At 34.9% G+C, this 24,731-nt stretch overlaps 1 protein-coding gene across 8 annotated transcripts in view; it reads right to left on the bottom strand.

The window, feature by feature from the left end:
- Positions 1–24,731, bottom strand: part of TMEM232 (transmembrane protein 232) — a 213,665-nt gene that overhangs the window by 188,025 nt on the left and 909 nt on the right. For 3 of the 8 annotated variants that reach the window (XM_060635220.3, XM_060635225.3, XM_060635217.3), the window contains exons 2-4: positions 17,273–17,485; positions 16,179–16,299; positions 2,237–2,372 (exon numbers count right to left, since the gene is read on the bottom strand). In XM_060635220.3, coding sequence (XP_060491203.1) covers positions 2,237–2,355 — 119 coding nt within the window. In that variant the 5' untranslated portion in view covers positions 2,356–2,372; positions 16,179–16,299; positions 17,273–17,485. The other 5 variants (XM_060635219.3, XM_060635218.2, XM_060635221.3 and 2 more) reach the window with 5 other exon arrangements.

Below are 24,731 nucleotides of genomic sequence, written 5' to 3'. Positions count from 1 at the left end.
TTATTAACATTTTAGGAAACTGAAGACTCTGGCCTTCCAGATATAAAAAATATTTCTATGAAAAAGATGTAAAATAATCTAATAGCTTGACTAAATCTTCCTAATGTAAGATTTACATTCCCTTTAATTCTTTCCAGTCACCTAAAATAAATGTATATATTTGGTGTAAGTCTTCAAAATCTTCTGGTCTTCACCATCTCTGAGATGAAGTAGAAAAAGCAAAACAGACTATACACAATAAAATAATCTTAGTTATAAAAGAAAATTGTGACAAAATAGTAATACTCTGAACCAGTAATCCATTGTAAGATTGTGTGATTTTTCTCTTTGGTCCAGAATAGACTTCAGTACCTCATTTGAAAGATTTACATGCAGCCCTAAATGTGTCTCTAACAGAATCCACACTAGGCCTGCAAAAATTCATGTTTCTAAGGAAGAATAAGTGAAACAAATACAATATGAGGCATATGGTAATTCATGTAACACCTAAGAAGGAAAACAAAAGTGATGTCCCTTCATACAAGACAGTTCTCTGCTTCATCTCAAACAGTTTGTGCCAGGAACAGAATCTGGTTTCCCTTGGTACAAGGGGTCATGGAGAGAAGACCAAGTATGTTTTCTAAGTGACTGTGCAGTACGAAAAACCCAGAGCTTCCAAGGTACAGAAAACTTGGACTCCCTTCACATTGTCTAACTAAATACCTGAGGTAAAAGCAATCAGAACTAATCCCAATCCTTTCTCTCCAACTCCAGGGATATGTAAAGAAGGCTGCCTTGGTGCTCAGCAGAGAAAGAAAGAGAAAGGAAAAAAAAAAGTGTGTGTGTGTGTGTGCGCGCGCGTGTGTGTGTGTGCGCGCGCACGTGCATGCTGCTGAGATCAGTCTCAATGCAGATTTATACTCCAGGCAGATTTTAAAACTCAATTGGTAAATATGGTAACAAGAGAAGTAGTCACGTGGAAAACAGATCACATATCAGAATAAATTGTTCCAAACACTACAGTAAAAAGAGACCAAAAAAAGGAAAATACAGACTAAAGAGTGAAAGGTGAAATATACAATGAGATGGTCTAATATACATGTAGTCAAGACTCCCAGAAGGAAAGAAAAGAGAAAATGAGTTGTCAAGGTAATTTCTAAAGAAACAATATCAGATAATTTTTTAAGAATTATGATACAGCCCACAGATTTAAAAGGTTTGAGAGATCCAAGCAGAATAATTGTTTAAAATTACATTCGGACACACCATAGTAAACTGCAGAAAGTGGAAGACAAGAAAATTTTGAAAGCATATAAGTGGAGGAACACAGATTAATATGAAAGAAATAGCACCAAATTTCACCTAACTTCTCAATAGCAATAATAGAAGCTATGAGTAGAAGGACATTAATCTGCTGAGGGGAAAAAAAGGAATGAAGAAATAATTATCAATAATAAAACAATTATCAGTACGGATTGAATTAAAAACATAACACTGACTTAAGAAACCAACCAGAGATAAATGAGTTAAGTATAACTACATTTTTATTTATCTGGAAAATGCAACTTTATATTCATGTATATTAAAATCAAAAAATGAACTGAAATGATATCTAGCATAATTATTTTAGTTGGGAGGGCACGTGGCCAAAGATTTTCAACTTTATCTGTTTGTTGATCTATTCTTTATTAAAGAAAAGTATTTGAAACAAATGTAACCATATGTCACCATGCAAGTTTTATTATGTATTCTATAATTCTCTTTACTCTCAAGTTTTTAAAATTTTCTTAAAATCACACACAATTTTTAAATTATCAACAAACTTTGATCTAGTGACTTCATTTTAGAAACTTTACCCCAAGGAAATAATTTGAAATGCAGAAATAAATTTTCTCTTGGCTTAATTTGAAATAGGAAAGCACATAGAAATAACTGAAGTGCTTCACAATATAGTAGTTATTAAATACTTTCTCTTTTGCACTTCATAGATTATTATGGCAACTTAGCAGACATATATGTTTATAGGAAAAATGCTTATTTTAAACAAAAAGTATACAATTCAAAATTTTAGAAATATATGATCATTGCAAATTATGAATCCATTTATTTACAAAATAGTAAACCTTAATATTTTTATCCTTAGTTATAGATTTATAGGTGATTTTTAAAAAATTATTCATAACCATTTGTACTTTCTAAATTCTACAAAGCATATGGGTCTGCTAGTTTAATAACATGAAAACTTTTTCAAACTTACTTTGATTTATTACTCCTTCTTTTCCTTAAATTTTGAAAATTCAACGTCAAGAGTTTTTCATGATAAGAGGAAGATATCACTGCTAATTTACTAATCATGGGTGATTTGTTGACAGGCATAGTCACAGATCATAAACCTAAACAGAAATATTAAACTTTGTATTAAAATACAAATGCACTCACAGTACCAAATAATACATTACATGCAAATTCATGATTTGTGGGGAAAAGGGTGGTAAGAAAGAAAATCAGGCTGAAGAAAGAAATTACATTAAGGAAGAATTTAAATTTAATTTAAAATGTCAGACCCAGGAATCAAACCCAACTTTGAATTGAAAACCCATGTGCTTTCTATTATGTTACTATTTAAAACTTATTCTTTCATATAATATTTAGCTTTCATTATACTTCAGCTGTTTTATCAGCAAAACCATTGGAAGATCATGGCATCATAGTTCAGAGGATACAATCAAACTGATTTACTTTACTGCTCTGTGCCTCAGTTTCTGCACTTGTACAATGGGAATACTACCTCCTTACAGGGTTGCTGTAGGAAATAAACAGGTGCATAAATGTAGATTGCTTAGAATTGAGCATGGCCTATAGGAAGCTTTCTGTACAGGCTTGTGATCATTATTAGATCACTATGCTTTCTATTTCTTAAAATTACTTGCAAATTTTTCTGTCCTCTGTCTTTTTAGCATTTAGATTATGTTTTCCCTGCTTGCTCTCAAATCCAGATGTATTTTCCTTTTTAAGTACATCTGAATACATTTTATGAGTGTATGACCCAAATTAGAACATACTATTTTTGTTTGGTAGAGCATTTAAATAGCAAATGAAGTAATGAAGTAGGTAGTCAAGTTTTACATTGAATTGTTTTGCACTTCATTTTTAAGCTAGCTAATTTTTAAAACTGATCATTATATTAGTCAAGGTTCTGGCAGGAAGCAGATGGCACACTCAAATGGAGTAAATGAATAAAGAGACTCAAAAGACATATGTAGAGTTATTGAAATAAAAAACATACAATAAAATAAAACCCAAGATGGTGCCATTCTCGGGGTCTGGAAGAAGGAGGTGACACACCACTGTCAGAACTGAGAAGAAGAGGGACCCAGAAAGAATAGCTTTGGAGAGGGTCTAGACATGCAACCAATCTGAGGCTGCCTGCTAAGAGGGATCCTGGAGAATAGGAACTTTGATCTCACTCTCCTGTCCTCCACTCCAATCACCCACCTGTGCTTCCCATTAGCTAAGCCAAACTAGAAGCCAGAGAAGGTGTAAGGCAGAGTGAAGAAGGGTAGAAAGTGGATCTGGAAGAGCAATGGGAAAATATCCAGCACAAAATGGATTATAAACACACAACATTATTACCTATTGCTATTGGTTATAGCAAGTTCTGCTTCTAAGAATCTATATCCATTAGAGTGTAAATCAAATGTATTTTTAAGTTTATTTATTTATTTTGAGAGAGAGAGAAAGAGGGAGTGTGAGCAGGGGAAAGGGCATAGAGAGAGGGACAGAGAGAATTGCAAGCAGGCTCCATGCTGTCAGTGCAGAGCCCCAAGTGGGACTCCATCTCATAAACCATGAGATCATGACCTGAGCCAAAACCCAGAGTCAGATCCTTAACAGACTGAGACACTCAGGCACGCTACAAATGTATTTTTAAGTCAGCAGCCATACTGGCTATATATAGGGATGTCATTTAGAGTGGCCCTAACTTTAAAATACAAGTTATTCCTAAACAGGACTAATATACTTAGGAGTTTAATTTTTTAAAGTTAACAACAGCACATTGTCTCCACATTGGGTACTTCCACCTTAAAAGGAACTCCATAAAATAGCTACAAACAATTATTAATGATGCGTGATAAAGTGCACATAAGCACTGAACAACAATAATAAAGACATAGGGATGTTCAAAACAGTTAATTAGATAAATGTAGCAACAAATGTTGGAAATTCACTATGTTGGTATTATATTTGGCAAGTATCTATTGTGAGTCATGTAAAAATATGAAGATGTTTAATTACACTAAGACAAATTCTTTTTTTTATTTTTTTAATGTTTATTTTATTTTTGAGAGAGAGAGAGACAGAGCATGAGCAGGGGAGGAGCAGAGAGAGACACAGAATCCAAAGCAGGCTCTAGGCCAGGCTCAAACCCACGAACCATGAGATTATGACCTGAGCCAAAGTAGGACACACAACAGACTGAGCCACCCAGGAACCCCACTAAAGGCAGTCTTTAAGACAAAAAGAAACCCATCATTCATAAAACATTACATATTTCAGAAATAGAGTTTAGAAACACAAATTTGAGTCAGTCATACTCTAAGATAAATTCATTTTAAAAATTTAATTCCAAATTAATAGAAAGGAAAAAATACAGGCCACTTAAGAAGAAAAATAACTGAAGGGAAACTGAAAGCAAACTGATCTTTGTTTGCATGTGTTAAGCTCTTAGCCATCTTGTGATATACTTCACAGGATTGACTACAGTTAGTCATATTTTTTTGAGATTTCAAGAAGTTGGAGACTGTTTTAGAAATTTTCTCTTAATCATTGATCCCACACATCTGCTGGTACTAGTGGTAAGTGTCTGAGCTGTCTGCTCAACATGCAAGTTCTAAAATACAGCTGATGAGACTCTCCCAGATTGGATGGGTTGAAAATGTCAAATTGCTAGAGAAGTTTCTATATTCTTACTCTCTATTTCTGCCTTATGTTGGGAGTATCTACCTACCTTGAGAGTAACAGTGCCAGGGCTTAATCAACACTAGTTTGTTATTCAAATACTATTTGAATAGCATTGTGATATAGAAGAGAGACATATGGGGGCACCTGGGTGGCTCAGTCGGTTGAGCGTCCGACTTCAGCTCAGGTCATGATCTCGTGGTTTGTGAGCTCAGGCCCCGCGTCGGGCTCTGTGCTGACAGCTCAGAGCCTGCAGCCTGCTTCTGATTCTGTATCTCTCACTCTCTCTGCCCCTCCTCCACTCACACTCCGTCTCTCTCACTCTCAAAAATGAATAAATGTTAAAAAAATTTTTTTAAACATGTAAAAGAGAGACATGACTCCCCAGTGTATTTTATTAGTTAGGATTGCTTTTGACTAAAACAACCAAATAAACTCAAGTTTCTGAAAAGAAATGATGAATACCTTCAAAAATTTTTCCCATTGTGATGTTAGGATTAAATCCTCAATGGGGTAAATAAACAAGGAAAACTCCCCTCCCCCCAAAGATATCTCAAAATAGAAAATCCAAAAATGGTATCAACTGTAACAAAATTTTTAGTTTTTTCATAAGAATATTCTTCATCAAATTCTCAGTAGAATCCCAAACCTGAAGCTATCAACAAGGAGTTGTTGTTGTTGTTGTTACTATTATTGTGTGTACAGTTGGGCCTTTTTGCATTATATTAATATAACTAGAGTTACGCGTACTAACCACTACTGGGGACAACACACCCAGGTTCTAACACACTATTTGATGAAGGGTTTTGTTGAACCATTTACTAGAACCTACTAGGGGAATCGTTTGTACCATTTTATTCCTTCTCAGGACAGTTACATGCAGGGATGTTGACTGGTGAATTGAATGAAAAGGGACAGATAGAGGCATATATCATGCTCTTTATTAACACCAGACTACCTTAAAACAAGAACAGAAAATATGAGAACAAAAATTTTTCTTTTTCTGCTATCAAATACAAGACACATTTCTTTTACGCTGCTGGGAAATCACAATAATTAAATGCAAAGAGATTAGAATGGCCTTGTTAAATTGGATTATTTTACTTTTACATCATTGTCAAGAAATAGCCATTTTGCCCTGAATCAGCAAAACATGATGTAAATTTTAAATTGGCTTTTTATTATAAGTTAAATAGATCTTTAAAATTTAAATATCCTTGTTTTCTCTATAGTACCCAAACACATGGTGCTGACTGAATTTGTGGATTGAAATGAAAACAAAATCTTAAGTGAATAAAAATGATCTTAAAGATTGAATTTTTAAATAAAGACTTCCTTCAAATACTGAAATGAAAAAAAAAATCATTTTTGACAGCAACTACTTCTTAGACAGACCTCTTCACTTGCTCTAATTTTCTTCATTTAGACAGCTCTCCACCATAGAGGATGGGCTACAATAACTCATATTTTCTCTACCACTTTCCAGGGATGGTTTCCAATAATTTAAGTAAATTCCACAGATTTACCTTGCATATTTGTCTGAAGCAGGCAAAAAGTGTGATTTCACCTTTAGCTTATATCAGATATGATTTTTATATTAAGTTATATTTACCTTGAATTTATTTCAGTGCAGAAAATGCAGTATCTGGAACCTAGTTTCTGTTGTCCTGGCACTGAGATAATCTTCCCAAGGCTGACAATGATTTCCAGGTGAACAATCCCACTAAGCGTTTTTCAGTACTGATCTCACCTGATCCCTCTATAGTAATTGACTCTGCCTACCACCCCTTCTAGAAATAAGTGTCTTCTTTTTTCATTTATCATGACACTTCCTCCCTTGGCTTATCACCTTACTTCTGTAAGGTCTCCTTCTCTCACTCCTATGTGGTGTAGCAGGGAACCATGCACGTGCAGGAATCAACAGCTTGCTTTAAATTCTGGCTCCAGCACAGATTACAACTCCGTCACTGCACAAATTACTTAACCGCAAATTAATTAAACTACCTTAGTTTCCTCATCTATGAATAGGGATTAGAGTAGTATCTCCTGTTAAGCGGTCATTACTATCTAAGTGAAGAATAATATTCATTACTTACTATTTGTTCTTTGTATAATATTCTTCTAACTAATCATATAAATGCATTAAGTAATAAACACGTTAGGCATAAAAATGTTATATAACTAACACATCACAATGTATGAACTTAACTGATAATTGTTAAATCTGAGCTAAAAGTAAATGAGGATTCATTTACTAATCTCCCAACTTTTCTGCATGATTGAAGTTTTTTTTATAATATCACGTTTTAAAGCTTTGATTCAAACTTACATAGATTTAATTAAAAAGTCACGAGGACATATAGATAGACAAATATGAAATATAAGATTTTCTCTAATGATTTAATCAACCTCAAAACAGACATAATATCTAACATTATGATAACCAAAAGGATAAACAGAACACTTAAAAACTACTTTTAAAATTGCTAATACAGGGGCACCTGGGTGGCTCAGTCGGTTAAGCAGCTGACTTCGGCTCAGGTCATGATCTCAAAGTTCGTGGGTTCAAGCAGAGCGTTGGGCTCTGTGCTGACAGCGCAGAGCCTGGAGCCTGTTTTGGATTCTCTCTCTCCCTCTCTCTCTGCCCCTCCCCTGCTTGCACTCTGTCTGTCTCTCTCCCAAAAATAAATAAACATTAAAAATTTTAATTGCTAATACAATTATTTAAATTTACTTGTCATTTTCTTCTATTCTTATTATTTCTCCCCAGAATACCTTTGTAAGGTTTTCCATAGTTTTATTATTATTTTTATGCCTATTTAGTTTCACCAATCTTAGGAGATCCTATACAAAAGAGATAAATTTCTGGACCATTAAAGGTAACAGGATTTGGGTCAGTACAGGAAAATGATTTAATAGGAAATTCTCACCTATTAACATAGCTGCAAAACTTCCAAAAAAAAAAAAAAAAAAAAAAGAAGAAGAAGGAAACCAAGTCCAGCAATACCAATAAAAAATAATCCATTATAACTGAGATGAATTAGTCTAGAAGAGCAAGGATGATTTAATATTATAAAAATCTATTATCACAGACCATAACATTGATGGATTTAAGACAAAAAGTAGGAAATATTTTTATATACACCAAAGATTAATTCAATTAAATCCAGTTTCCATTCATGATTATATATTAAAAAAAAAAAAACCCTGCAAGCAAGGGATGTCAATATTCTTTAATTTAAACTACCTAAGAAAAACTAAAAGAAACATAATTAACAACAAAATTTTAGAAGCTTTATCTGAAAAGCCAAGAACAATAAAAAAGAACAATAAGCCAAGAACAAAAAAAGTAGTATGTACTTACTACTTAATTCAACATTTTATAGGCAGTCCTAGCCAACAAAAATACTGTATAAGAAAAAGAAAAAAGGAGTATAAATATGGGGGGAAAGGGGCAGTATTTTTATTTGAAAAATACATTAAAAATCTCAGAAGAATCTACACATACAAAAAAAGTAGATTACGTCCAATAAAAAAAGAGATTTTGGAATAAACAGTATAAAAAAATAGTGATGTGGGATTCAATACCTTTAATAAAGTTGACTAACACAGGCTTTAGCTACCTGTCTTTAAAAACAACTTTGCAGCACTAAGAAATTTGAAATCCAAGAAATTATAGAGGAAAAACCCTGAGCTAAGCTACTGGATAACTGAAGGGTTATTGTTACCTGGTCTATGCCAGGTGGAGAAAGACGTAAGCAGTGTGGCTCTGAGAAAATAAATTAAGAACAAGTAGTTTGAGCCACACTTTCCTAACTACTAATATGTCAAGTAGTCAACAACGAGAAATAAAATCAGCTAAGGTACAGAAGATTTAAACAATATAATTAATATAATGGACCAAACAAACCAAATTGAATTCTGTATTCCATCACTAAAGAACATGCGTTCTGTCCAAGCACACGAATACAATTTCTAAAAATTGATCATATTCTAGCCTAGAAAGTGAGTCTTAATAAATTATAAAAAGTAGGTAATCTACATAAGTAGATTATATTTCCTGGCATCAAAACATGAATAAGTCAGAAAATTATAATAAAAAGATAAATTAACCCTCTATATAGTGAGAAAAAGGAAACTCAATTTTAAGTCACCTCTGGATCAAAGAAGAAATAACAAAGGAATTTCAAAATACTTAGAACTAAATTATAATAAAAAAATTGCATATAAAAACCTACAGGATTCTTCTCAGTACTAACAAGCAAACTAATATCACATGCTCAAAAAATTGAGTGAAAGAAGCCAAACACAAAAGTGTACATACTGTATGATTCCAAATATATGAAGTTTAAGAACAGGCAAAGCCATTACATGGTGATGATCTGTGGGAGGATGGAATGTGGGGGTGGAGATTGAATGGAAGGTACAGATGGAAATGTTATATATTGGAGGTGCTGACATGAGTGTAAATATGTATCAAAGCTTACTGTAGCTGACCACATTGTTAAAAATGGTATAGCAACGGTATCTTCCATACTCGATGTTGTTCTGCAGTGTGGCCTTGTATCTCCCTCACAAAAGATGGAGTCTAATTTACTCTCTCCATGAATCTGGGCCTAACTTTGTCACTTGCTAGACTAACCAGATGTAGCAGAAGTAACACTTTGGGACAATGAAGCTAGACTGTAAAAAAGCCTTGCTGTTTCCCAGTAGGTTTCCTAAGGATGTTCTCTCACAGTCCAGTCACTGTGCCGGGAGGCCAACAGTCATATGGAAAGTCACCAACAAGAGCTCTGGTTAACAGCTCCGGCTGAGCACCCAGCCAGGCTGTCAGCAAGCAGCAACTGCCAGCCATGCAATGAGCCATTTGGATGTCCAACCCAGCCAAGCCTTTGGATGACTAGAGCCTCACCTGACATCTAACTGAAATCAAAGGAAAGACCCATAATGAGAATTACCCAACTGTATATAATCAACTCCAGTTGATTTTTAAAAAATTATTTGTCACTAAGTTTTAAAATGGTTGTTTCTAGAAATAGATACCCAGAATACTCATTGAATTGTACAATGAACATTCATGCATTTCACTATATGCAATTTTTACTTCAATAAAAATAAGATTGTAGGAGAATATATGGTATTAAAATTAAATTTATTGATATAAAACAGAAGTAAAAATGACAATGGCTCAAACAAGATAAAAAAGTATGTTTCTCTGATGTTAAATACTCTTTTAACTCCAAAACTAGACAATTTAGGATCTGTTTTGCAGCTTCACAATCATAAGAAACCAAGGCCCCTTCTAAATCTCCCTTTCATGGTCATTGTCAGGCCTCACCTTGCTTCAGGTTTTTCACTAGATTGCAGAGCATCAAAACAATGGGGAGACACTATTTGTCATTATGTTGTATTGATTCCCATCTTCAGAGGATATCTGTTAATCAAGCCTCCTTATTTTTTATTTAAAAAGAGTACTTTTTAATGTTTATTCATTTTTGAGAGAGATAGAGACAGAACACAAGTGGGAGAGGGGCAGAGAGAGAGGGAGACACAGAATCCAAAGCCGGCTTCAAGCTTTCAGCACAGACCCTGATACAGAACTTGAACCCATGAACCGTGAGATCATGACCTGAGCCAAAGTCAGCCACTTAACAGCCTCAGCCACCTAGGCACCCCTATTAAGCCTCCTTCTAATGCCTTCTGCCATTCTCCCAGGTCAGGATGGCATTATCTTTGTCCTGGACTAATACCATAACTCCTTATCTTCCAGTCTCCTCCTGATCTCTTTTCCTCTGGCCTCATCTTTTAGATGACTGCCAGAGTAACTTTTCCAAATATACATCATCTGAGCCTTTTCCTCTTCCCCTAGACCCCCTTTCCTGTTTAAGAGCTTTTAGTATAGCCCTACTGCCTACAATAAAATCCAAACTCAGAGTAGGGACTCTTCAGATTGCTGGAGCATAAAGTTTGAGTATATGGATTATATTGATATCAACTGTGTTTTTTAAATAGCTATTTTTTATTTGCCATTGCAAAATTAAATTATGTGTATCAGTTATAAATCTTAATTACAAACATTTTGTGCAAAACATGATGGGAACTGAATTATCTCATCCATTTGGGCTCCTACATTAAAAGACAACCAAGTGATCTATTTTACCAAGTGGCATGAGGCGATAAGTGAGGAGATATAAAAACCATGTCACCTTTTGGAAATGATTAAAAGATTAAAAACGTCCAGTTTGTAAAAGAGAAGTATGAGTGATTGAGTCTCATGGATGCCTCTTAAGTATGATGGCTTTATTTATTTTAAGAACTCTCCCTTTTGGTTTGTACTTCTCTATTCTGTGGAGTCATATATACTCAGGTGCTTGTCCTTGCCTGAATTTCTCCAAAGCAGAAAGCTAAAACTGACTTTACTCTCTGGCTCTATCCCATCTTCAAAAAGCAAAAACAAAAAATTAAACCCATTGAAGAGATGACACCCCTGTAGGGAGGAAAAAAGCTTTGGGGATTGTGGAGAGAGATGTTTCCTGAGACTGGAAGGTAACAGAGGTCATTCAGAGTCATCTCCTTTCTTGTAGCAACATCGCCTGGAGGTGACAGTAGCATGGAAGAAATGTTTGTGTATTGCATCTTGCGAGATTGAACCCCCCATCATAGCAGAGGCATAAAATCTTCTCCCAGTCTCATTATGGCCCAGAAGGTATGCCAAAATAGAGAGGACCATATAGACGTGACAACTGCCCCAATGCCCCATGGTGACCTCCAATGTTTTAGTGATACATAAGTACCAAGGACCTTTGTATAACCCTAGGGCAGGGGCAAGACTAATCAAAACCAAGACTGAATATCTAACCAGTCAAGCAGAACAGAAGCTTGGAGTATAAATAGTTTAAAGTACAGAAATATTTCTTGCAATACATAAGTCCATTGACTATGATTCATAACTAGTACATGTGTTTTAACTTTGTAGTAGCAAGTAAAATAATTATTCATAATTAATATGAAATAGGAGTATTCAAAATACTGAAAACTGAAGTGTTTAAAGTATTTACAGATGATTTACAAACCTTTGGACAATGAGGAAAATGAACTAAAAAAATATTAAAATTTAAACAGCTACTACTTTCATTCATCACCCATCAATCACCTATTCACTCATTTATTCAGGAAAATTGCAATGATCTGATACTTAAGTGAAAAAGTCTTCTTCTGACTTAAATATCTTACATATCTTTCACTCATTGTGAAAGGATTTCAATCAGAAATGGAACCAGAGGATATGGAATGGAGAATCTCACTCATGCACCCTTAGGAAAATGAAACTGATGAAATAAAGAGACCAACTATCGAAATGCCTGACTTACAGAATATGCGGATTTATTTTCCCACCACTGAACATCCACCATGAATCTTCTCCCATCCTCAAGCCAATGAACTTACTGCTTAGACTCTGGCTGGACCTCCCCCTTCTTTGCACTCCTTTCCCATAAATATAGCCCGCCCAAACCTTCAACAAATCTGCCTGTAGTTTGCTATAGCTTGTGTTTCCCAAATTGCAATTCCTGTGCTATCCCTGAATAAACTCGATTTCTGATCATTCAAGCTTGCCTCAGTTTTCCTCTTTGTTTAGGTTGATATTCACCATAGGAAGTGGTTTGGCTTCAGTACAAACTACTAATGTGATCAACGGTCTGTGAAGAAGTTGCAAAAATGGATGCAATTGTCCATGAACTTTTTTATTGGGTTTATGTTGTGTGCCAGTACTTTTTATTCATTTGCAATATTCAACATATAAAATGAAATAAAACTATACACACGCACACGCGCACACACACACACACACACACACACACATACTTACATATAAACTAGAAATAAAAGAACATTTTTGACCATTTTATATTTAGCACTATCAAACAATACATTATTCATTGTCAGTGGTTACATTTAGGGAATTTGATTCAGTTTTCACAAAAATAAAATTGCTAATGATGTTTGAGCTTCCTGGGTCTGAAATTAATTACAATATAATCTCTTCCTCAAGAAATTATAATCTGGAGAAAAAGACAGGTCTACAAACCAACATTATCACATTTCAAAATGCTGAAGTCCATAATAGGACTCCAGATTATTTTAGGAGGACAAAAAATGCCCAAGAAAAATATTTTGTCAATATGAAATTCTATAAATCTATGACAAGATCTAGAGAATAGTCAAATTTCAATTTAAATATGAGTAAGATATGTTTTCCATCTGTCTCTTAACATGACTCTTTATTTTGGCCCTGAATTCAAATAATGTAAGTATCTTTATCTAATGAGCAGAATACTTAAAAATTGAAAGTACTTAACACAATAGAATTCTTTCATCACCAAACTATGAAATGGCAGTTTCATAAATATGGTAGTCTTTAATTGTTCTTTTAGAAACTTAAAACAAGCATAAATCAAAATCTTTAGGTCATTCTTGAATGAGCAAAAGAATCATTAGAGAAGAAACAGAAATCAAAGAAATAATGATATAAAATCCCTGAAAAAAAGACAAATTTTGGATTGAGAGAGCCAAAAATAAATAAATAAATAACCAGGGCTATGAAGAGTAAAAGCAAGTGACTGATGAGTATATAAAACATATAAAATGATGCTAAACTTTCCAAACAGGGGAAATGACTGATTTGTGGTTCAATAAACAGGACAGAATTGACAGTGAAAAAATGAACACTGAACATGAGTACCAATATTCAGAAGATTGACTATAGAAATGTAAACAGCTTCATGGTATAAAATATCTGAACACCTTCATGAAAAGATTTGTAAAAGTTACATTGATGAATTTCCTAAGGTGATATCTGATGAAAACCTTAGTTCTGAACCTGATGAAAGATTCTGTACTGTTGCTACCTTCTGGAAGAAATTTAACCATGGCTGGGGAAAGGAAGACCACAGGTTTTTAAGGACCCTAAGCACTGGTTGGCTGTTCTAGGGTACTAATGTTACAGGGTGATCTTGGCAGTAATAGAAAAGCCCAATGTCCACAGTATATGAAGGATATACACAATTTGTTCATGCATCACCAAGCAAACAAAGTCTGAAAAGCCTGAAAAGTATTTGAGTGACGTAAGAGCTGAATAACCACTTCATATCAGGTGCATGAAGTCATTACATGCAATTTAGGCAACCTGCGCTAGAAGAAAACTGTAAAATTTATTCTTCTCAACAACTGCTCTATATCCTCTCCTGGGATTCTTGTAAAAAATAATGTTTTCAGTATTTGTTCCCACCCAAACCTCCGTATACACACACGCAATGTAACATTAGTGATAACACACGTGGCTATGAAATTTTATATTCTATAAATGTAAGTATAAACTTGCCTTAACCATGGACTTGCTGACAGAGATCCAAGAATCCAAGATCTGAATGGGATCAGTCCTAATTATGCCATTAACATCATGTACAAACTTATGTGTGCACATGCATTTCCAATTCTCTTGAGTATTTACAAGGAGTGAAATTACTGGATCACATGGTAACTCTGTATTTAACCATTTTGAGGAACTGCCAGATTGTTTTCCAAAGCAGCTGCACTATTTCACATTGTCACTAGCAATGTGTAAGGGCTCCAATTTCTCCATATACTCACCAACATTTGTCTTTTTATTTTTATTTAAATTATTTATTTAAGTAATCTAATCTCTACTACACCCAATGTGGGGCTAGAACTCATGACCCTGAGATCAAGAGTCACATGCTCATCCAACTGAACCAGCCAGCCACCCCAACACTTAACTTTTTAATTACAAATATTCAAAAGGGTATGAAGAGGTTTTATTTGAATTTTCCTGATGGCTTATGATATTGAGCATTTTTCATGTGCTTACTAGCCATTTGTGTGTCCCCTATAAAGAAATGTCTATTCAGATCCTTTGCCCATTTTTAATTGGGTTGTCTTCTATTATTGAGTTGTGATTATTTTTATATCTTCTATACATAAATCATATCAATCATGCATACATACATACAAATCACATCGATACAAGTCATATCAATGTATGATTTCCAAAAAATTTTCTCCCATTCTATGGGTTGTGTTTTCACTTTGTTGATGGCACCCTTTGAAGCACTAAGGTTTGTAATTTTGATGAAATCCTTGGGGTCTGTTTTTCTTTGATTGTATGTTTTAGTTGCCATATCTAGGAAACCATTCCCTAAATCAGATTTATGCCTTTTTTTTCCTAAGGGTTTTACAGTTTTAACTCTTACATTTAGGTAGTGTGAGATAGGATTTCAACTTCATTCTCTTACATGTGATTCTTGTATATTGATCTTATATGCTGCAACATTGCTGAACTTTTTTATTAGATCTAATAGATTTTTAGTCGATTCTTCAGCATTTTCTACGTACGCCATCATGACATCTCCAAATAGAGATAGTTTTACATTTTAAAAACTAATCGAAGGCACCTGGGTGGCTCAGTTAGTTAAATGTCCAACTTGAGCTCAAGTCATGATCTCACAGTTCATGGGTTGGAGCCCCGCATCGAGCTCTGTGCTGACAGCTCAGAGCCTGGAGCCTGCTTCAGATTCTGTGTCTATTTCTCTCTCTCTCTCTCTCTCTCTCTCTCTCTCTCTGCCCCTCCCCCACTCACACTCTGTCTCTGTCTCTCAAAAAATGAATAAACGTTAAAAAATTTTAATAAAAAACTAATCTAATTGTTTTGATGGAAATATAAGCAAAAATAAAGAGTACACTGTTTAGGTTTGAATAGTAATTCTCAAATATGTTTTGTGAAATACAGATTCTTGGGGTGTAGTTATGTCCTAAAAGCTTTTTGTTGTGAAGTAAGTTTGGGAAATACTACACTAAACAAAATTAAATAGGTTTGCATATCCTAAGACCTCTAGGAGTGGTTAATATGTTCCTGTGCACTGCAAATTTCCCTGAGCAGTACAATGTATAATTTTTACATTTGATCAGGAGGAACCTTTAGGATACTATCACCTAGAGTCACATGCAGGACACATTTTGGGAAATTCTAACTGATAGCACTAAACTGTTTACTAAGCACTTGTGACCATGCACTTTACCAGGAGCTCTGGATGGACAATGAACTTGAAGAGAAAAATACTTACCAAGTCTATCATACTAATGAATGATCCTAATAATGAATCAGATGTTCCATAAGAAGAGAGCATACAGAATAGTTCTTACTGAAACAAAAATCTGGTACTCACCTTGAATCTAAAGATTTATGTGGGGTAGCAAAACAAAAAGTCTTTACACATTGGAGAGATATGTTTCAGCTCCTACAATGGCTCCAGCAAGCTGCCTGGGTGCTTGGCAGTTCATCTGCAACTTGGCACAGATTTAAAAAAAAAAAAATTAACCTTAAGCCCTAGTGTATTTTTTTAAGCCCCAATGAAAACAATGTTGGAAAAGTACACTTTAAAAGACAATTTCTGAGAACTAGACAATGTTAAAATTATATCGAGTCTTTGGGTAGGTTATTTGATTTAAAGAATGCAAGATTTAGACTATAACCTTAGAGATCAAAAGATAAATTGATCAAAGACCGTCAAAAAGATAGAATCCATTCAAATATATTGTTGAGATAAGGTAAAGGGATCCTACCATCACTTTACCCCCCCACCACACACACACAGATTTTTTCCTAATCGATAGCTTATACCTTTTTTCCCAAGATAAATTGCGTTTTAAAAATCTTTTTATTTCACATCCTCAAGGTACGCACCCCCCTACCCGCCCCCCCCGCCCCCCCCCCCCCCCCGCAACACACACATCTACACTCTTTTCCAAACTTTTAAACTTTCTCTTTTGAAGTTCAAAAGAGTCTGAATACAAAAAATGGGAGGTGAGTGTAATTTCACCAACTATACAAAGACTTGAAGACTCTCCAACAACGCAAGGAGAGTTCTGAATTAAGGGTTGCCCGGACACACAAACCCAGTCCAGAGAAAATACCCTATGAGTTTTCCCATTGATACCAGGGGAACTTACCACATCTCCTTTAGTCTCCCAGCCAAAAAAAAAAGCCATTTCCCTGTCAAAAGGCCTGGTGGCTGACTCCCCACCTTCACCCTTCCTGCCCTCGAGGGAGTTTCCCCGGTACTGCTTAGATTCTTAGGCAGGCGGGGAGGGTGAGCCTGGGCTAGGGGCGCGAGTAGCAGAGGCTGTTTCCTACAGCCAGAGCTATGGTATCTTAGAACGACGCTCCGCGCTCCCATTTTGGTGTCTTTATGGGGTTCCCGGCTGCCCTCATGGTGGACGTGGCAACTTTAGTTCTCATGTCATCAGAAGCGGGACTCACCGTGGTGCTCGGGATCGCTGGGGATCGAGACTAGTTGCTAAGGACGCTGTGGAATTCACTTTTAGAGCCGGAAGTATGCTCTTTTAGCTGCTGACCAGGGCTTAGCCAATTAGGACCTATAAATGCAATTCCACATTCCTTTCCCCTCCTTCACCACGTTTGTGTTTAGTTTCCAACGAATAGATGCAATGATGCGTGAAAGACTTTTGTTAGCTGTAAAATACAATGATAAAGCACATGGTAATGATTCGTTTTAAATACTGTATGCTGGATATGCAGCCAGTAGCTGCAGTGAGAAGAGGTTTGGCAGTGCTCCTGGGTCTCCTCAACATTTATCTTCCTCCTCCCAAATCTGGCCCAATGCCCCCCATCTACATGAAAAAAATAAAGTAAATAAAAACAGCATGATTGCTGTATAAGGGTAGTTAGAAGGTTATGTCTTCTAGTCAAACTGTTGTTCCTAAGCGCCTTTTATATAGAAAACCTAAATCTGCTAATGTCCTCTTTATTTCGGATAGTGGGTAAACAAAGCATCCAGGGTGTTTTGTATGTACTAAGCACAAGAGGGCGAATTTAAATACAAAAGAATGATTAATTTTTAAAGATAGGATACAATAAAATTAATTTGAATCCTTATAAGATTCCCACCTACCAATGGATGAGGAACTTCAAATAGTCTACAAATGTTCACAGGTGTTTCACTATGTGGAAGAGCAATTCTGATTAAACTCAAAGCTAATATGCAGGTATTGTCCTGGTGAAATAACTGCCTAAAAAAATTAAAACTTCATAAAAATTTTAAAAAATTAAAAAATCAAAAACTTCAAAAGAGAATGTAACTGATGTAAACTTGAAATACATCAATCCTGATTTATTTCTGTTCATAATAAGCACCAAATACGTTTTTTGATTTTTTAGTACATTTTGATATTTAAAACAGAAAATATTGGTCCAAACCCATAGAATGTACAACACCAACAGTGAACTTTAACATAAACCACAGACTTTTGGATGATTATGATGTGTCAGTCCAAGTTTGCCAACTGTAACAAATTACTACTCCAGTTGAGGATGTTGATAATCGGGGAGGCTTTGCATGTGTTGAGGACAGGGAGTATATGGAATCTCTGTACCTTCCTCTTAATTTTGGCATGAACCTAAAACTGCTTGAAAAATAATAAATAAAGACTTTTTAAAAAATTAATTATAGGGGCACCTGGGTGGCTCAGTCGATTAAGCGGCTGACTTCGGCTCAGGTCATGATCTCACAGTTGGTGAGTTCCAGCCCTTCATCCGGCTCTGTGCTGAGAGTTCAGAGCCTGAAGCCTGCTTGGATTCTGTGTCTCCTATCTCTGTCACTCCCCCACGTGTCTCTCTCTGTCTCTCAAAAATAAATAAATGTAAAAAAAAATTTTTAATTAATTCTAAAAAATGATAAAGTTTAAGAAATTACAGTATCAGATCCCAGGCTTCTCTGAAACACATTCCTCCTAATAGATCAGTAAGTTGAGGGTAAGAATAAAAGTAAAATTGAGAAATACTGTAAAAGACACATCTTAGAAAGCAGATCGTAGAGTCCCAGCCCACATAGAATGTGTTCTAAAAACAGAGAACAAAGATATAAATTATAATAAAGTATAGCAGGGAAAAATCTTTTGATGAAAAAAATAGTTGAGATGGCAAATTAAGAATGCTTACCACATTCCTGCCATAGCAACATATTTCTTGATATGAGACAAAGGAAATAAAAGCAAAAAGAAACTATTGGGACTTCATCAAAATAAGTTTCTGCACAGTAAAAGAAACAATCAACAAAACTAAAAGAAAATCTACTACATGGGAGAAGACATTTGTAAATGACATAGCCAATAAAAGATTAGTATCTGAAATACATAAAGAACTTATACAACTCAACACTGAAAAAATAATGCAGTTAAAAATCAGCAAAAGATATGAACAGACATTTCTCCAAAGAAGACATCCACATGACCAACAGACACTTGAAAAGATGCTCAACGTCACTCATCATCAGGGAAATGCAAATCAAAACCACAATGAGATATCACCTCACACCTGTCAGAATGGCTAAACTCAAGAACACAAAAAAACAACTAGTGTTGGCAAAGATGGGGAGAAAAAGGAAAGTCCTTGCACTGTCGGTGGGAATGCAAACTAGGTGCAGTCACTGTGGAAAACAGTATAGAGGTTCCTCAAAAAATTAAACATAATACTACAATATGATCCAGTAATTCCACTAGTGTGTATTTACCCAAAGAATATGAAAATACCAATTTGAAAAGATATATGCACTACATGTTTATAGGAGCATTATATAGAATAGTCAAGATATGGAAGCAGCCCAAGTGTCCATGAACAGATGAATGGATAAAGATAGACACACACACACACACACACACACACACACACACACACACACGCATGGGAATATTACTCAGCCATAAAAAAGAATGAGACCTTGCCATTTGCAATAACATGGACGGGTCTAGTGTATACAATGCAAGTGAAATAAGTCAGTCAGAGAAAGGCAAACATCATGTCATTTCACTCATATGTAGAATTTAAGAAACAAATGAACAAGGGAAAAAGAGACAAACAAAAAAACAGACTCCTAAATATAGAGAACAAACTGATGGTTACCAGAGGGGAGATAAATGGGAAGATGGGTGAAATAAGAAAAAAAAAGTGCTTACCATATTCAAAATAAAATAAATATGGAAAAACTGCAATTTGATGGGGGTTTTTTGTATTTCATGAGATCTAGGAAAAATATTAAAAGCATTAAAAATACAAACTACTAAACACATTACTCACAAAAAATAAAAGGTTGGATAAAAATTCTTCTTCAAATATAAAAATCAGTTGATTCTGCAGAGCATTCAGGAAAAAAAAAGTAGCTACTCATGAATTCTATAGGGAAGACAACTAAAGGACATGTTTATATAAGGGAGATTCCACAAATTCTTCCCTTCCTCCTCCTCCACTTTAAGATTAAACTACTCAAACCACTCAAAGAACACATCACCCAAACATTAATCAAAGTTAAGAACTCAAAAATGCAGAAGTTGTGACTGGAAAAAACTGATGTTGAGCTCTGAAACCAGATATACCTAAGCAATAAATTTTCCCTTGGCCACAAAATGAAATCACAAAAAAAATTTTGAAAGAGATTTGTTTATAGCTTCTGTAATCTAAGTTAAAGTATTGAAGTGCAAGAAAGGAGTAGGGACACTTCTGTTTTCATAAAGAAGTGTAAAATAAAGATGTTACACTATTGTGGGGTGGAGGAATTCAGTAAGATTCTCAAAGCAGATTGTAAACTAAATGTTGGATCTCAACAAATAGAAATATATAATATGTTTTTGAAACAGAACATTGATTGGCATAAATATAGACCTAAGCAAATGAAATCATTGAACCACTGAAGGAAATATTTTAAGAATATGAAAAAAATCTAACATCTTAAAGTTAACCATAAAAATTTTGTGAGTACACTTTGAATCCCAAAATGTGTGTGTGTGTGTGTGTGTCTGTGTGTGTTTAGAAGAATGAGAGTGAAGAATTAAATGTTTTTTAAAGTTCATTTGGAAGACTAAATGGCAGATTAGCCAAGAAAATTATCAAAAAGAAGCAAGTAAGGAGGATGTGGCTTATTACATATTAAAATTTATTTGGAAAACTTTTTCTTGGTCCCTATATGCATGAGAAATAAATATTTTCAATATCTTCAAATTCCATCCTTGAGACAATATATAGCTGCATCTTAGTACCTAATACAGTGACTTGCATATATTAGTGCTTAATAAATATTGCTGGGTGAATTCCTGCATAGATGATTTTCATTTTATCCTGTGAGCTAAATTCATTCATTATAAGAGTCTCTGAGTAAAATATTGATATAAATGAATGACCTGCTTTTTTTGTACTTTCATTGAGCAGGTAATATATTTTGTGCCAGTTCTTGGAAAACTGTCAAAATAATCTGTTATTCTTCATTTCTTTTTTATTATTATTATTTTTAGTGGTTTCAGGAGTAGAATTTAGTTATTCATCACTTACATATTATACCCAGTACTCATCCCACGTGCCCTCCTTAACACCCATTACCCATTTAGCTGGCTCCTCCAGCAATCCTCTGTTTGTTCTCTGTATCTAAGAGTCTTTTACGGTTTGCCTCCCTCTCTGTTTTTATCTTACTTTTTCTTCCCTTCCCCATGTTCATCTGTTTGGTTTCTTAAATTCCACATGTGAGCGAAACCATACGTTTGTCTTTCTCTGACTGACTTATTTCCCTTAACATAATACATTCTACTTCCAACCACATTCTTGCAAATGGCAAGATTTCATTCTTTTAAATGTTTATAGCAGCATTTAGCCAAATTATGGAAAGAGTCCAAATGTCCATGACTGATGAATGAATAAAGATGATGTATATATACACAATGGACTATTACTCGGTGATCAAAAAGAATGCTACTCTTCATTTTTATTTCAACTTTAACTGAATGGCTAGACTTTTAAAAATATTTAAGAAACTATTTCATGATTATAAATATTTCTATCATGTGATTCTTTTCAAAGCAAACAAATCCTTCAAATCTATTTTGGGGGACAACTGGATAGCTCAGTTGGTTGAGCATCTGACTCTTGATTTCGGCTCAGGTCATGATCCCAGGGATGCAGGATACAGCCCCACATCTCTCTCTCTCTCTCTCTCTCTCTCGCTCTCGCTCTCCTTCTCCTTCCCCACCCAAATTAAGTAAACACCATAATTTTGTGGAATTTTTCCTGATTAGTAAATTTGTATGCCTCTATAAATCATTATTATGTAACAGTTTAATTGTAGTTATTTAAAAATATGAACACAAACTATTAGGTAATCCTTCCTCCAGAAGATGGAGCCAAATTCCTTCCACTTCAATGTGGGGTAGGTTTAGTGACTCACTCCTAGAGATTAGAATGTGACAGAAGTGATGAAGTGGGGTTAGGTCATAAAGACAGTGTAGAATCCTCCTTGCTCTCTCTCAAAGCCAACTGTCACATTAGAAGGACACTCCAAGACTTCTATGGAGAGCTCCATGTGGCAAGGAATTTAGACCTCCTGACAGCAAACCAGCAAAAAAAGAGGCATTCTTTCCACAGTTAGCTGAGTGAGATATTTTGGAAGTGAATCCTCTAGTCCCAGTCAAGCCCAGTTAAGTCTAAATAACTGTACCTCAAACTGGAGTTTTGACAGCAATTTCATGAGAGACTCAGCTCGATCCACCAGTGGATGCCTGAAACTGCAGATAGTACCAAACCCCATATATGCTATTTTTTACTATACATACATATCTATGATAAAGTTTAATTTATAAATTAGGCACAGTAATGAATAATAACAGAACAATTATAATGAGAAACTATAATAAAATTTTGTGAATATAGTCTCTCTCTTTCTCTCTCTCTCAAAATATCTTACTGTCCAGTACTCATCCTTCTTCTTCTTCTTCTTGTGAGGATGCAAGATAATAAAATGCCTACATGATAGAAAGTGAGATAAATGACACAGGCATTGTGACGTAGCATTAGGCAACTATTGGTCTTCTGACTATCCTTGTGAAGGAGAATGATCTGCTTCCAGCCTGCAGTTTCCTGTTGGAAACTGAAAAGCACAGGAAACTGAAACCTGGGAAAGTGAAACCATAGATTAGAGGGCACTACACTGCTTTCAGTGGTCTGCTACCAGAGGAGGCTTCCACCTTTACCCCATCCAGAACTCAGGTTTGTCCTTCTAAAATATCATTAAGGTCGCCTCATTATGCTCTTAAAAGATCTAAGTTCTTGTCCATCTCCAACAAAGTCCTGCCAAATCTGTCCCCTACCCTTTCAGCTCTCAGTGAGCCCTTGCACGTTGACTACCTACCTAGCTCGTCATCAGCACTTTAGACTTCATCCTGCCTTGAAAATCTTTCTTCCAAATATTCACACATGGTTCATTCCTTCACTTCATTTACGTCTGTTTAAAGATCATTTCCTCAAAGAGGACGTCCTTGACCAAACAATCTAAAAATGCTGCCTCTATCACTTGCTCGATTTTATTAAATATATATAATACATGTCATTGACATTGCATTATATGTTTGTTTCATTATTTGACATATTTATTTATTATTTATCACCTAACTAGAATGTGAGTTCTAACAACGCAAGGACTTTGACTTATTTATCATTTTAACTTCATTGCTTAGTACAGTAACTATAACCAGGATGGGTGCTCAGTAAATATATTTTGCTTAAAGGATCATATAGATGAATCATTTTAATTAATAAGTAATGGATAATAATTACTTGATATTTAGTATCCTGTTTTATCCAATTTTTCCTGTTATGAGCAATTATGTCATAAATATGTGCATAAGTAAATGTATACACCTTATATTTGTTTCCTAAGAGTTAGGAAACAAAAGAGATGATTATTTTCATGGCTTTTTAATACATATTGCCAAGCAGCCCTCCAGGAAAAAGCTGTTATGTTTCATGCCACTCCAGAAATGAATGACAGCTACTTTCTTTTCACATTGCATGACAATGTACATTTTCCCTTTTAAACACTGTCATTTAAATAGGGGTAAGATAGTTATTAAATTTTCCTTTCTTCAATTACTAAAGGGCAGACTTTTTTTTCATATAACTATTATCCATTTGTATTTTTTTACGACTTGCCTTGTCATGTTCTTCGCTTAAATTTCTATTGAATTACCTTTACTCGTGCTAAGTGCTCTTTTTTACAATAAAGTGACAAATTGTCTTGATAATGTTAAAATGTAATTTTGTCCAGTTTGTGATTTTTCTTTTAATTCTGGTTACTATGTTTCTCCTTTTTTATTTGCATATAGAAAAATTAAATTTTTTGTGGTCATATTGATGTCTTTCCCTACATGGTTTTTGACTTTGCTGTCACTTTTAGAAAGTTTACCAATATTGTTGGAAAAATAATCACCTATTGTTTTCTCCCAATATTCAATCTTTTTAAAAATAAAGAAAAAAATATGATACATTGCAGCTGGAATTTACGTGGGAAGTGAGCTGTGAGGTGGGGCTATTATTGTTCCTTCCCCTCAACTGGCTGGCTACCCAGCTATCCTTTTACCAACTCATCTTTTCTTCATTGATGTGGATGTGAAATCGTGACATGTTATTGTTTTTTACATTAGAAGTGCACACACACACACACAGATGCCTTTTTGTCTCCTTTTAAGAAACAAGTTTTAGACCTGAACCAATCACATCTTTAATCCAATCATTTCTAAGGAACAGAGAAATAGTTTTTATTGCCATGCTCAGTAATTAATTTGATATTAGTTTCCCGGTAATTTGGTATTAGTACTCAAGTAATACTGGATACACTTATTAAAGGAGAGACTCAAAACACTTGCCTAAGCCACATATCAACCCAATT

This window comes from Panthera onca, chromosome A1, assembly GCF_046562875.1.
Source record: "Panthera onca isolate mPanOnc1 chromosome A1, mPanOnc1 haplotype 2, whole genome shotgun sequence".
In the NCBI taxonomy this organism is placed as follows: domain Eukaryota; kingdom Metazoa; phylum Chordata; class Mammalia; order Carnivora; family Felidae; genus Panthera; species Panthera onca.
This window is presented reverse-complemented; position numbering and strand designations above follow the sequence as displayed.